The sequence below is a fragment of the Somniosus microcephalus genome, chromosome 9 (assembly GCF_052327205.1).
Source record: "Somniosus microcephalus isolate GS21.2 chromosome 9, FLI_Smic_1.0, whole genome shotgun sequence".
Lineage (NCBI taxonomy): Eukaryota > Metazoa > Chordata > Chondrichthyes > Squaliformes > Somniosidae > Somniosus > Somniosus microcephalus.
This window is the reverse complement of record NC_140995.1, coordinates 205,379,811-205,394,430: the sequence shown is the minus strand read 5'-3', so window position 1 is coordinate 205,394,430 and position 14,620 is coordinate 205,379,811. Positions and strand designations below refer to the sequence as shown.

The 14,620-nt window shown below is 45.5% G+C and overlaps 2 protein-coding genes across 5 annotated transcripts in view; one reads left to right on the top strand and one right to left on the bottom strand.

Moving 5' to 3' along the window:
* The window catches only part of fig4a (FIG4 phosphoinositide 5-phosphatase a), a 111,063-nt gene extending 108,062 nt beyond the window's left edge, over positions 1–3,001 (bottom strand). Inside the window, exon 1 of one of the 2 annotated variants that reach the window (XM_085997793.1) lies at positions 2,885–3,001. The gene's annotated coding sequence lies outside the window, so the exon portion shown is untranslated. The remainder of the gene's footprint in view (positions 1–2,884) is intronic. The other variant, XM_085997794.1, reaches the window with a different exon arrangement.
* The window catches only part of ak9 (adenylate kinase 9), a 366,094-nt gene continuing 353,996 nt past the window's right edge, over positions 2,523–14,620 (top strand). The window contains exons 1-5 of one of the 3 annotated variants that reach the window (XM_085997790.1): positions 2,523–2,987; positions 10,815–10,946; positions 12,849–12,912; positions 13,007–13,059; positions 13,845–13,941. In XM_085997790.1, coding sequence (XP_085853916.1) covers positions 2,886–2,987; positions 10,815–10,946; positions 12,849–12,912; positions 13,007–13,059; positions 13,845–13,941 — 448 coding nt within the window. In that variant the 5' untranslated portion in view covers positions 2,523–2,885. Of the gene's footprint in view, positions 2,988–3,238; positions 3,327–10,814; positions 10,947–12,848; positions 12,913–13,006; positions 13,060–13,844; positions 13,942–14,620 lie in introns of those variants that run through there. The other 2 variants (XM_085997792.1, XM_085997791.1) reach the window with 2 other exon arrangements.

The following is a 14,620-nucleotide window of genomic DNA, read 5'->3' as shown; positions in this document are numbered from 1 at the left end:
AGGCCACGCTACAGGCAGTGGACGAGAGCACTCCATTTCAAGTGGAAAGTGATGCGTCTGACTTCGCCTTGGCGGCCACCCTCAACCAGGCGGGGCGGCCCGTAGCTTTCTTCTCGAGGACCCTCCAAGGCCCCGAGATCAGACACTCCTCCGTGGAAAAGGAGGCCCAAGCCATCGTGGAGGCAGTGCGCCACTGGCGCCACTACCTAGCCGGCAAACGCTTCACCCTACTTACCGACCAGCGGTCGGTAGCGTTTATGTTCAATAATAAACAGAGGGGGAAGATTAAAAATGATAAGATTCTTAGGTGGCGGATCGAGCTCTCCACCTTCGAGTACGACATCATTTACCGGCCAGGGGCCCTTAACGAATCCCCTCACACCCTCTCACGAGGGATGTGTGCCAGCGCCACCGGGGATCGGCTACAGACCCTCCACAACGACCTCTGCCACCCAGGGGTCACGCGGCTGTTCCACTTCATAAAGTCCCGTAACTTACCCTACTCGATTGAGGAAGTTCGGTCTCTGACCAGGAACTGCCGCACTTGCGCTGAGTGCAAGCCTCGGTTCTACCGCCCGGATAGAGCCCACTTAATCAAAGCTACACGGCCCTTTGAGCGGCTCAGCTTAGATTTCAAGGGCCCCCTCCCGTCCGTCGACCGCAATGTTTACTTCCTGAACATTGTGGACGAATACTCCCGGTTCCCATTCGCCTTCCCCTGCCCAGACATGACCAGCGCCACGGTCATTAAATGCCTCAACAGCCTGTTCTGCCTGTTCGGTATACCGAGCTACATCCATACGGATAGGGGGGCGTCCTTCATGAGTGAAGAGCTACGCCAGTACATGCTGTCCAAGGGGATCGCCACGAGCCGTACCACCAGCTACAACCCCCGGGGTAACGGCCAAGTGGAGCGAGAGAACGGGACAGTATGGAAAGCAGTCACTCTAGCTCTAAGGACCAAGGGCCTCCCTATCACCCGCTGGCAGGAAGTCCTCTCGGATGTGCTCCATTCGATACGGTCGCTATTGTGTACGGCCACTAATGCCACGCCTCATGAACGAATGTTTGTCTTTCCCCGGAAATCCACCTCGGGCGTATCCATGCCGTCATGGCTCTCCACCCCAGGTCCGGTACTCGTGCGAAGGCATGTGAGGGGCCACAAGACGGACCCTCTCGTGGAGCCAGTACACCTACTCCACGCCAACCCCCAATACGCATATGTCCGGCACGCCGACGGAAGGGAGGACACCGTGTCCATAAAAGACGTCGCCCCAGCCGGCATCGACAACAACCACGGCAATAGCAGCAACAACGATCACAGCAACTCTTACCCACCCACTACTCTTTCATCACCCCCGGAAGAACATCGACCAACGGCACCCCCACCAACTACCCCTTCAACAACCCTGGCGGCACCCCCGGCAGAGACCCAGGAGACTACCGGGGACAGCCAGCCGACACCCGCGGCACCACAACAGCCACGTCGGTCGCAGAGGACTATCAAACCCCCGAACAGACTAAATCTATAGAAGGGGTGAATGTGATGAAATATTCCATTCATCACTGCCTGTGACTGTGGTCGGTTTCAGTGTCATTTCCCTTCCCCCAGTCCTCATTGTATTGTTTATTGGAATGTGCTGTGTGTAGGGCCCCGCCCATACCTGGCCCCTTTTGTAAGCTAGCTCAGTCTGGCCTCAGTCTCCAGAAGGAAGATACCTCTCTCTCTTACGTGTTACTTTCTAAGTTAATAAAAGCCTTGTTTTGTTTCGCTAACATCGAGTCTCGGAATTATTGAGGCACATCAGAAGGATGTTCTTGCCATGGAGGGAGTGCAGCAAAGATTCACCAGACTGATACCTGGGATGGCAGGAATGACGTATGAGGAGAGATTGGGTCAATTGGGCTTATACTCGCTGGAGTTTAGAAGAATGAGAGGGGATTGCATTGAAACTTATAAAATTCTAACAGGACTAGACAGACTAGATGCAGGAAGGATGTTCCCGATGGCGGGGGAGTCCAGAACCAGGGGTCACAGTCTAATGATAAGGGGTAAGCCATTTAAGACAGAGATGAGGAGGAATTTTTTCACCCAGAGAGTGGGGAACCTGTGGAATTCTCTACCACAGAAGGCAGTTGAGGCCAATTCATTGAATATATTCAAGAAGGTGTTAGATATATTTCTTAAGGCTAAAGGGATCAAGGGGTATGGGGAGAAAGCAGGGACAGGGTACTGAATTTGGATGATCAGCCATGATCTCATTGAATGGTGGTGTAGGCTCGAGGGGCCGAATGGCCTACTCCTGCTCCTATCTTCTATGTTTCTATCTATGAAAGTCTGTTTGGCGGCTGGAACCAGGAGGTCAAGCGATGAAAGCTCCCGGAATGTGCCCGCCCGGAGTTGGCAACCCTTAGCGTCACCCTGCTCGAGCCCACGGTTTGAAAAGTCACGCGCTCCCAAACGGCCAACGGCTCGGGAAGCTCTTCACGGGAAACTCGACGTCGCAGAAACGAGTCGAGCAAACGGCCAAAACCAGTTCCCGTGTTATTCATACCCAACACGATAGGGGACCGCAATCTACCACAGCGAGGAGAACCTCTCGAATGGAAAACTCGAGTTCCGTGCATATAATAACGAATCATAATCTTAACTGATAATATAACGTGGGTATATCAGAAACCGAAGAGCCACAGTCACCCCCCTCCCCGTCGAGATAGCGGGGAGGGCGGGTGGTTCACGACCAGCAAGTTAATCTGTTAACAAGTTTAAACTGTCTGCAGGAGCGCAAACTGAAACCGACCCCTCCATTCCCAAGGCCGTTCCCTGAGCGCTGGTTCATATTCCCAATCCTTTCTCGAAATAAGAAGCCACAACAGTACTCACAATGACATCTGTCCACCTTATGAAGACACACTTCCGAAAACAAGCGGAGGACACCGCCCGGCTGACCTCCTTATGGGTCGCTGAAGAGACAGACTTATGCCAGGTACGAAACGCGATTTCGTTTTTATTCCCTTTTACAGAGTACAGCGAAGAAAAACTCTACTGCTCCAAACCATCGACACGCTTGCAGGAACGGGTATTCTAAAGTTGAACAAAATTCTTACATTAGTAAGAATGTTTAAGAGGGATTCGACAGTAAAAAGGAAGAGCATGCACTTTGGGAGCTGTAGTCGAGTGCGGAACTACAGTTCCCAGAGGGCAATGTGGGCACTGCGCATGCACACCGACTCGTTTCGCATCCAGTGCCAGTGTTTCTATGGCTACCGAGGCAAAATCAGTGCACGGCGGATCATGGAAGAGGTGATAGCGATCGAGAGAAACTGTAAGTTAACACAAAAAGTCAAATGCACGTAAAATGTAATTGCAATCGTACAATATTATTGAAAAGTAGAATGTTGCATTTATGCTTTGCATCGCATCTTGTTAAATTAGGCGAAAAGCGGACAGCAACTTTAATAGACCACATTTTGATTACTTTGTTGAAAACTCATGGAATAACGTCATATGTGAACAAATATGTATTGTTTTTATTTTGCACTATTGTTTACACAAGGTCAACAGATATGTGCTTGGAGTACTGGGGTTATTAAACTGGGATATTCAGTTGGAGGAAAATATAGGATGAATCTCAAATAAATTAAAAGATTTTTGAAGTATTCTGCAAATTTAAGTATTTTCAAGCAAAAATATCAAAGTAAAAATTCTGAGTAAAGGAAAAACAAAAGCTATATGAAGTATTAAAATAAATGGGCACTAGTATATAGGAGTAGAAAAGAGGAATATATATATGGTGCATAAAAGAGTGCGTGTGTTGGATAGTACTAGAGGCAGAAGTAGTACCATATTAGATAGGAGCAGACTAAAAGACTACGAAAAATTCAAAAATGGGCTTCGAATGCATGTACGTAAATGCACAAAGTGTGGTGAATAAGGTTGGTGAGCTACAGGCACAATTAGCCGTGTGGCAATATGATGCTGTGGCAGTAATGGAAATGTGGCTTAAAAGCAGTGAGGACTGGGCACTTAATATTCAAGGGTACAAGGTCTTCAGAAAAGATAGGGAAGGAAAACAGGGAGTTGGGGTGGCGGTGCGGATTAAGGAAGACATTGTAGTGTGGGAAAGGGAGGATGTTCTTGAGGGGACAAGGACAGAATCCATTTGGTTAGAGTTGAGGAGTAAAAAGGGTATGATCACGCTATTGGGGGTATTCTACAGGCCTGCAAATAATGACAGGGAGGTAGAGGAGCATAGAAACATAGAAGATAGGAGCAGGAGTAGGCCATTCGGCCCTTCGAGCCTGCTCCGCCATTCAATGTGATCGTGGCTGATCATCCAAATTCAGTACCCTGTCCCTGCCTTTTCCCCATATCCCTTGATCCCTTTAGCCTCAAGAAATATATCCAACTCTTTCTTGAATATATTTAATGAACTGGCCTCCACAGCCCTCTGTGGCAGAGAATTCCACAGGTTCACCACTCTCTGGGTGAAGAAATTCCTCCTCATTTCAGTCCTAAATGGCTTACCCCTTATCCTTAGACTGTGACCCCTAGTTCTGGACTCGCCGGCCATCAGAAACATCCTTCCTGCATCTAGTCTGTCCCGACCTGACAGAATTTTATAGGTTTCAATGAGATCCCCTCTTAATCTTCTAAACAATCTGCAGGGAAATTGCAGAGATATGCAAGAGCTATAGAGTGGTGATATTGGGGGACTTTAATTACCCAAATACCGATTGGGATAATGCTAGGGTAAAGGGAAAGGTGGGGGAGGAATTTCTTAAATGTGTTCAGGAGAATTTCCTTGACCAGTATGTTCTTGGCCCAACTAGGAAAGAGGCATTGCTGGATCTGGTGCTGGGGAATGAGGTGGGCCAGGTCTGTGGGAGAACACTTGGGTACGAGTGATCATCGTATCATAAGATTTAGATTAGCAATGGAGAGGAGCAAGGAACAATCTAGAGTGGAACTTCTAAACTGGAATAGGGCTAACTTCAATGGGATGTGAAAGGATCTAGCCAGGGTAAAATGGAACCAAAGACTGACAGGAAAAACTGTAACAGAACAATGGGTGATCTTTAAGGAGGAGATGTACCAAGTACAGGCTAGGTACATTCCAACAAGAGGGAAGGGTAAGGCAACCAAAGCAAGGGCTCCTTGAAATACAAGGGAGATAGAGAAGATGATGAAACAAAAAGGAGGGTGTATGATGCATGTCAGGTGAATTATTCAAGGGAGAACCAGACCAAATACAATAAGTTGAGAGGGGAAGTGAAGATGAAAATAAGACTGGCAAAGAGAGAGTGTGAGAGTAGAATGGCGGTTAGCATAAAAGGGAACCCAAAAATCTTCTCCCAGCATGTAAACAGTAAGCGGGTAGTAAGAGGCGGGGTGGGTCCTATTGGGGACAAAGAAGGTGATATATGCTTAGAGGCACAGGGCAAGGCTAGAATACTCAGAGTACTTTGTATCGGTGTTTACTAAGGTGGTGGATGCTGACAAAATATTGTTGGAAGTGGAAAAGGTAGAAACAATGGAAGGGGTGAAAATTGATAGACAAGATGTACTAGAAAGGCTGGGTATGCTTAGAGTGGACAAGTCGCCTGGTCCAGATAGCTTGCATCCCAGGTTGTTGGGGGAGGGGATGGCGGAGGGGCTTGCCGTGGTTTTCCAGTCTTCCCTGGATGCGGGGGAGGTGTCTGAGGATTGGAGGGTGGCAGGTGTGACGCCATTGTTCGGGAGGGAGTGTGGGGACAATCCTAGTGGCTGCGGGCTTATCAGGTTCGCATCAGTGGTGGGTGAGGTTTTGGAGATAACCGTCAGAGAGGGAATTAGCGGGCACTTGGAGAGGTGAGAGCTGGCACGGATTTGTGGGGGCTTGATCGTGTTTGACTGGTCTAGTTGAGTTTTTTGATGGGCTGGCGGTGGGGATTGATGGGAGTAGTGCGGTGGATGTTGTCTACATGGATTTTCTGAGGGCATTTGATGGGGTGCCACATGGAAGGCTGGTTGACGGGGTTGGGGCTCGTGGAGTGGGTGAGTCGGTGGCGACTTGGGTGGGGAATGGACGTTGGGACGGAGGGCAGCGAGTTGTGGTGGGTGGCTGTTTTTGGGACGGAAGGATGATGGACAGTGGTGTTCCCCAAGGGTCAGTGCTGGGGCCGCTGCTTTTTTGATGTTTGTGAATGGCCTTGATGTTGGAGTGCAGAGTGGAATTCCTGAATTTGCCATGAAACACAGTGGGGTTGTTGCCGATCGACTGCAACGGGCGTGGAGGGGCTGGCAGGGTTGGCGGACGGGTGGCGGATGGAGTTTGATGCAGAGAGGTGTGAGGTGATGCATTTTGGCGGAGGGAGCGGGGAGAGGCTGTGTACGCTTGGTGGCACAATTTTGGGGAGTGTGCGAGGACAGGGGGACCTGGGAGTTAGTGTGTGTGTGTCCCTGGGGGTGACGGGACATGTTGGGAGGGTGGTTGGCGGGTCAAGTGGGATCTTGGGCTTCATGGATGGAGGTGTTGAGTGCAGGGGTAGAGAAGTTGTGCTGAACCTTTGTGGGGCGCTGGTTGGGCCAGGGCTGGAATGTTGCGTCGGGTTCTGGTCACCATACTTAGGAAAGATGTGAAGGCCCTTGAGAGGGTGCAGAGGCAATTTACCAGAATGGTTCTGGGGATGGGGGATCTTAGCTACAAGGACAGGTTGAAGAAGCTGGATTTGTTTTCATTAGAGCAAAGGAGGTTCAGGGGTGCTTTGATAGAGGTGTACAAGATTATGACTGGTTTGGATAGGCTAGACATAAGAACATAAGACGTAGGAGCAGGAGTTGGTCATTTGGCCCCTCGAGCCTGCTCCGCCATTCAATAAGATCATGGCTGATCTGATCTTGGCCTCAACACCACTTCTGTGCCCGCTCCCCATAACCCTTGATTCCCTTACCATTCAAAAATCTGTTTATCTCCACCTTAAATATACTCAATGACCCAGCCTCCACAGCTCTCTGGGGAAGAGAATTCCAAAGATTCACGACCCTCTGAGAGAAGAAATTCCTCCTCATTTCCGTTTTACTGTAAATGGGTGCCCCCTTATTCTGAAATTATGTCTCCTAGTTCTAGATTCCCCCACGAGGGGAAACATCCTCTCTGCATCTACCCTGTCAAGCCCCTTCAGAATCTTATATGTTTCAATACGATCCCCTCTCATTCTTCTAAACTCCAATGAGTATAGGCCCAACCTGCTCAACCTTTCTTCATAAGACAACCCATTCATCTCCGGAAACAACCTCGTGAACCTTCTCTGAACTGTCTCCATTGCAAGTATATCCTTCCTTAAATAAAGAGACCAAAATTGTACGCAGTACTCCAGGCGGGGTCTCACCAACGCCCTGTACAGTTGTAACAGGACTTCCCTACTTTTATACTCATTCCCTTTGCAATAAAGGGGAAAGGCTGTTCCCACTAGTTGATGGTACAAGGACTAGGGGCACAGATTTAAGGTTTTGGTCAAGAGATACGGGGGGATGTGAGGAAAAACATTTTGACGCAGTGAGTGGTGAGGACCTGGAATTCGCTGCCGATGGAAGTGAAGACACTCAATGTTTTCAAGGGGAGACTGGATAGGCACTTGAGGGAAATAAACTTGCAGGGTGACGGGAATAGAGCGGGGGAATGGAACTTACTGGATTGTTCTACAGAGAGTTGGCATGGACTCGATGGGCCGAATGGTGGCCTCCTGTGCTGTATGACTCTATGACTCTCCCTATCATCTGTCTGAGGCTGAACCACACTGTTCGCAACCTTGGTGTCATATTTGACCCTGAAATGAGCTTCCGAACACACATCAGCAGCATAACAAAGACCGCCTATTTCCACCCCCGCAACTTCACCCGTCTCCGCCCTTGCCTCAGCTCATCCACTGCTGAGACCCTCATCCATGCCTTTATTAGCTCTAGACTTGACTATTCCAACACGCTCCTGGCTGGCCTCCCACATTCTACCCTATGTAAACTTGAGGTCACCCAAAACTCGGCTGCCCATGTCCTAACTCGCACCAAGTCCCGTTCACCCATCACTCCTGTGCTCACTGACCTACATTTGCTCCTGGTTAAGCAGCACCTCGATTTCAAAATTCTCATCCTTGTTTTCAAATCCCTCCATGGCCTCGCCCCTCCCTATCTCTGTAATCTCCTTCATCCCCACAACACCCCGAGATATCTGCGCAAATGGCAGGAATGACGTATGAGGAGAGATTGGGTCGATTGGCCTTATACTCGCTGGAGTTTAGAAGAATGAGAGGGGATCTCATTGAAACTTATAAAATGGACAGACTGGATGCAGGAAGGATGTTCCTGATGGTCGGGGAGTCCAGAACCAGGGGTCACAGTCTAAGGATAAGGGGTAAGCCATTTAGGACAGAGATGAGGAGGAATTTCTTCACCCAGAGAGTGGTGAACCTGTGGAATTGTCTACCACAGAAGGCAGTGGAGGCCAATTCATTAAATGTATGTAGCCAAGTGGGGAAAATGCAGTGAATATTTAAGTCCACTAGATGGCATGGTTCATTTTCCCCTTTAGTAATTTGAACAAGGAGAAAAGGGTTATGGGTAGGACCATGTGATGCCAAAGGAACCTCCCCTTTCTTCACAGCTTCCATTTTCTACATCCAGCGTGAGAGATTGCTCTGAGAGAGCTGGGGTGAATATGACTTTTGAAATGAACTTATTCTGTGTAAAGTACAACTAAAACAGTATTAAGTGCAACCCAGACATAGTTTTAAAGTGATATTGTTTCCCAAATCACTCGATACCACGGGGATGCTTGCAGATTGTCCCACCATGTGCTGGTGTTAACACTTGCTAAAATTGTTGTTGAGTCCTTGGGGGCTACGTTGCGAATGAGTTTAATATTCTGTGTTTTCTTGTAAGATGTAACAAGTGATAACGGGACATAAGAATGTATTGTACTATTGGTTTTGTTTTGTATAATGATTGTTAGCTAACTAACTAACTGCACCTGTGGTTTGCCTCGTGTTCTGTTCTACAGCAAGCCACTGCTGTATTTTATCGACTGTGTTTTCTTGTATTTGCCGTATTTCTGTCTTTTCCGTATTTTATACAATTAAATGTGGTTTTATGTATTTACAACTACATCCTAAGCCTAGAACCCAAGTTATCAATTCAGAATAAAAAAAACCCAGAAAAAAGAAAGTTCTGTGTCCTGTGCTGCTCCATTTCACCAGGCTACATATATTCAAGAAGGAGTTAGATATACTTCTTAAGGCTAAAGGGATCAAGGGATATGGGGAGAAGGCAGGGACAGGGTACTGAATTTGGATGATCAGCCATGATCTCATTGAATGGTGGAGCGGGCTCGAGGGGCCGAATGGCCTACTCCTGCTCCTATCTTCTATGTTTCCTCTAATTCTGCCCTCCTGAGCATCCCTGATTATAATCGCTCAACCTTTGGTGGCCATGCCTTCTGTTGCCTAGGCCCTAAGCTCTGGAATTCCCTGCCTAAACCTCTCTACCTCTCTTTCCTCCTTTTAAGATGCTCCTTAAAACCTACCTCTTTGACCAAGCTTTTGGTCACCTGCCATAATTTCTCCTTATGTGGCCTGGTGTCAAAGTTTTTGTCTTCTAATACTGCTGTGCAGTGCCTTGGGACATTTTACTACGTTAAAAGCACTGAATTGCCTCCTTCTGTGCTGCATCATTCTTTATGATTATAAGTCGGCGGGTTGGAGCCAGCTTCCCAATGCGCTTGCATTTTTGCCAGTTTTAATTCCGCACCCAAACCCAAGCGTTCCTCCAGGTTAAAATTAATGCTGGATTCCTATAGTGAGGAGTGACGAGGAACTGGCTGCCCTAAGGGTGCAGTGGCGCAGTCATAACAATATTTTAAAACAATTTTTCGTTTGGATCAGCTGGGTGTAAGACAACAGCAAAAACGTCCATTTATATAGCACATTTATTGTTGGAAAATATCCCAAGGTGCTTCACGGAGGCATAATCAGAAAAAAAAGGCAGGTGAGCAGTACAACTCAAAATAAGATGAGTGAGTGGGCTGTTACCAACTCACTGACCACAGCATGGACACACAACCTATCGAATGGAGGTTCCACCAGTTGGAGGTGCAGAACTTCAGCAGCTGCTGCTTACCTCTTTGCAGCTCGATCGTGGTAGGCACAAAGCTCTGGGTATTTGAGTGTGTGTACTCACACCCAGCCCCCAGATAATGCCATCAAGAAACTGTGACCCAATTTTTAAGATTTCATCATTGGCTATTTGATGGGCATTCTATTTTCAGTATGGTGGAAGGACGTATACAAAACAACTTGCATTGTGCTAGCTATCTTGATGTTCTAAACGTCCAAGTCTAATTACTCACCACTAACTGCTTAATCTAGGTACTCATGTGAGGGACTTTAGCAAAGGGGTATGCCTTCCGTGACTCTTCCACCAGGGTACTCAGTGACAGCTTTATGTCGGTTGAAGCTCCCCCTCCTTGTAGCCACTATGCCTTTTTTGTCATAAACCCACCTTGCAGCTTGGTCCTGGAACTTGTGCACAAGCTGGAGCACACTCTTATTAAATTCATAGGATTCTAAACCAGGAGGAAGTATGTTTGGACATATCTCTTTATAAGGCACAAGCTCACTCATAGTTCAGATTTTGAAAACAAAAATGTTTTGTTTTTAAATGGAAGTATGAAGGCATATTATAAACTCATTTTTAAAAAATGTTAAAATGCATCAAATTATTTAATTTGTAATCTTTTATACAAAACCCATTGATCCAACAGGATTTCTGTTTTTAACAATAGGTTGTTGATGACATGGAAGCAGCAAAACATAAGAAGGAGCAGCTGGTCTTTACAGATACATTTGACGAAGATGAATCCACGAGAGAGTTTTTGCTGTCAAAACCCACATGTTTCTTAATTGTGGGGAAACCAGTAAGCAATTATAATTCTACTAAAATAATATTGAGCAACATTTTAAACTGTATGTTTAATTAATCGGACTAAAAGCCGATAAATCACCGGGGCCTGATAATCTGCATCCCAGAGTACTAAAAGAGGTAGCCATGGAAATAGTGGATGCACTAGTTGTCATCTTCCAAAATTCTATAGATTATGGAACAGTTCCTGCAGATTGGAGGGTGGCAAATGTAACCCCACTATTTAAAAAAGGAGGGAGAGAGAAAACCGGGAACTACAGACCAGTTAGCCTAACATCGGTAGTAGGGAAAATGCTAGAGTCTATTATTTAAAGGATGTGATAACAGGACATTTAGAAAATATCAATGGGATTAGACAAAGTCAACATGGATTTATGAAAGGGAAATCATGTTTGATAAACCTACTGGAGTTTTTTGAGGATGTAACTGGTAGAATAGATAAGGGAGAACCAGTGGATGTGGTGTATTTGGATTTTTAGAAGGCCTTTGATAAAGTCCCACATAAGAGGTTAGTGTGCAAAATTAAAGCACATGGGATTGGGGGTAATATACTGGCATGGATTGAAAATTGGTTAACAGACAGGAAACCGAGAGCAGGAATAAATGGGTCTTTTTCGGGGTGGCAGGTGGTGACTAGTAGGGTACAGCAGGGATCAGTGCTTGGGCTCCAGCTATTCACAATATATATCAATGATTTAGATGAGGGAACCAAATGTAATATTTCCAAGTTTGCTGACGACACAAAACTAGGTGGGATTGTGAGTTGTGAGGAGGATGCAAAGAGGCTTCAAGGCGATTTTGACAAGTTGAGTGAGTGGGCAAATACATGGCAGTGCAGTATAACATGGATAAATGTGAAGTTATCCACTTCGGTAGAAAAAACAGAAAGGATATTATTTAAATGGTGATAGATTGGGAAATGCTGATGTACAAAGGGACCTGGGTGTCATTGTACACCTGTCACTGAAAGCAAACATGCAGGTGCAGCAAGCTGTTAGGAAGGCAAATGGTATGTTGGCCTTCATTGCAAGAGGATTTGCGTACAGGAGAAGGATGTCTTACTACAGTTATACAGGACCTTGGTGAGCCCACACCTGGAGTACTGTGTGCAGCTTTGGTCTCCTTACCTAAGAAAGTATATACTTGCCATAGAGGGAGTGCAGCGAAGGTTCACCAGATTGATTCCTGGGATGGCAGGACTGTCGTATGAGAAGAGATTGGGTCGACTAGGCTTATATTCACTAGAGTTTAGAAGAATGAGAAGGGATCTCATTGAAACGTATAAAATTCTGATGGGGCTGGACAAACTGGATGCAGGGAGGATGTTTCCTCTGGCGGGGGGTCTAGAACGAGGGGTCACAGTCTCAGGATACAGGGTAGGACATTTAGGACAGAGATGAGGAGAAATTTCTTCACTCAGAGGGCGGTGAAACTGTGGAATTCTCTAACACAGAAGGCTGTGGAAGCCAAGTCACTGAATATATTTAAGAAGGAGATAGATAGATTTCTAGACACAAAAGGCATCAAGGGGTATGGGGAGAGAGGGGGAATATGGTATTGAGATAGAGGATCAGCCATGATCATATTGAATGGTGGAGCAGGCTCGAGGGGCCGAATGGCCTACTCCTGCTTCTATTTTTCTATGTTTCTATGTCTATGGCAATAATTTTAGTATGGTTATTTGTATTAGGAAAGGGTATTACAACCAAATGTTGTAGATATGTATGTAATCAAGTGATGTTTGTACCTGAAATCACTATATTCCAATGTCATCCAAGTTACATATGATCAAAGAATTTTGTTTGATCTGGTAACTGCTGTAGTGTAAAATAGCTTTAATATTCAGAAATCAATAAAGTCTGAAACTGTAAATGACCATTTTTGCATTTTGTTGCAGTGTGTTGGGAAAAGAACTCTAGCTAAAAGCTTAACAGAGGCATGGAAGTCAGTATTAGTTGAACGTAAGTGGATATGGATTGGATATGGTTTTACAATAATATGTTTATTCTATCAAAATATTTGTTGTCACATATATACTTGATATTTTGATTACAGCTCAGCAACTTATAGAACAGCACATTGATGCAAACACAGAGACTGGGGAAAAGGTAAAGAAATATAGTTCCTGTCTAGTACTGTAATAAGCCACACATTTTGCTGGGAGGAAAGAAAAATCATTCAAAGAAAAAAGAAACATTAATTTTTTTCAAAAAACTCTATTACTTCAAATATATACTTCACATGAAGCTGAGCTATAATGGACATGTGAAACTGACTCATTGAACCTCTGCATAGTTTTAAAATGAAAGGTAAAATTGAAAAACTTGTGTTTATTGTTGTGTATCTAACCGAAGACACTGTTACTATGATAGTGGGTAATTAAAAATTGCTGGGGATTTTCGAAAGAGGTTCTTACTTTCAGTAAATAGTGCCATGGTGTGTGACATTGCTGAACTCTGCCTTCAGAGCTCCATCAGTGTGCTAACTGTGTCAGTTCACTGCTGTCCTTGCTCCAGACCTAAGTAGTAATCAAAGACTGACATTTGCAGTATAAATACAGTACTCGCAGCAGTAGACAAAGAAGATTTCGGTCTCATTAAAAGCAAAAAATCTAAATTGCACAGCCTTTGTTTCTTTTACACTTGAAAATTGAGTTCAGAGATGTGTGTGCAACATCAGCTTGACATTCCCATATTTGCTAATCTTGCTAGAAGTTTTGTGCCTTGTAACTCCATTAAATGTTGGAATCTGTGAACAAACCCTTTTACAAACCTGCACCCTAGAAAAACAATAATACTGAATGTATTGAAATCAAATTCATCATAATATTACGCTGTGTAAGGTCTGCGCAACTTTATCAGAAACCGGTACAATCTTACAAATTTTCCTTTAGTTTCAGGAATGCCTACTTAGAGGTGAGAGTATTTATGAGGAGCTAGTAATGAATTTGATGTTGGACAAACTCCGCTCTCCAGAGGTTGCTCATCATGGTGAGTACAACACAAGAAATTGCATTCGGATGGCATTTTTAATGTAGAAAACATACTAAGGGTCTTCACAGAGGAGAAAAGGAATCGACAACAAGCCTTTGTAGGAGGATTAGGAGAGGTAACTGAATGCTTTATCGAAGAAATATGTTTTGAGAAGGCTTTTAAAGGTAGGAAAAGAGTCAGAGAGCTGGAGTAATCTAGGGAGTGAGTTCCAAAAAATAAGGCTGAAGAACTTAAAGCCTGCCACTGAATGGATAGGGATGAAGAAGAAGCCGGAGTCAGAAGACCGGTGGATACAGGAAAGACTGTAAGGATGATGAAAATTGCAGAAGTAGGGTAGGTGAGGCCATTGAAGGGATTTGTGGATGAAGACAGGGGGCTCTGAAATTCCAGGGGTGGGAGGAGGGTGCCAATTTGGTGCTGGAATTTGAGATGGTGTCCAGATCTGCTGGGTATATGCCTCATTTGTGCTGTGGGGGCGGGCTGAAGAAGCGCCCGCCCTCCTACTGACGCAGTCTTGCACATGACCGATTTAGGACATGATGATGTCATCTCTCCTAAATTCCATTGTACCCACCTTTGCATCTGCCCTTCTAATGGCCAACTGTATAAAGCAGGTATTCTTGTCAGACTCAGCTGATCAAGGCAGAAGTGGTTTCTTAAGATGTAAAAAGGCAGT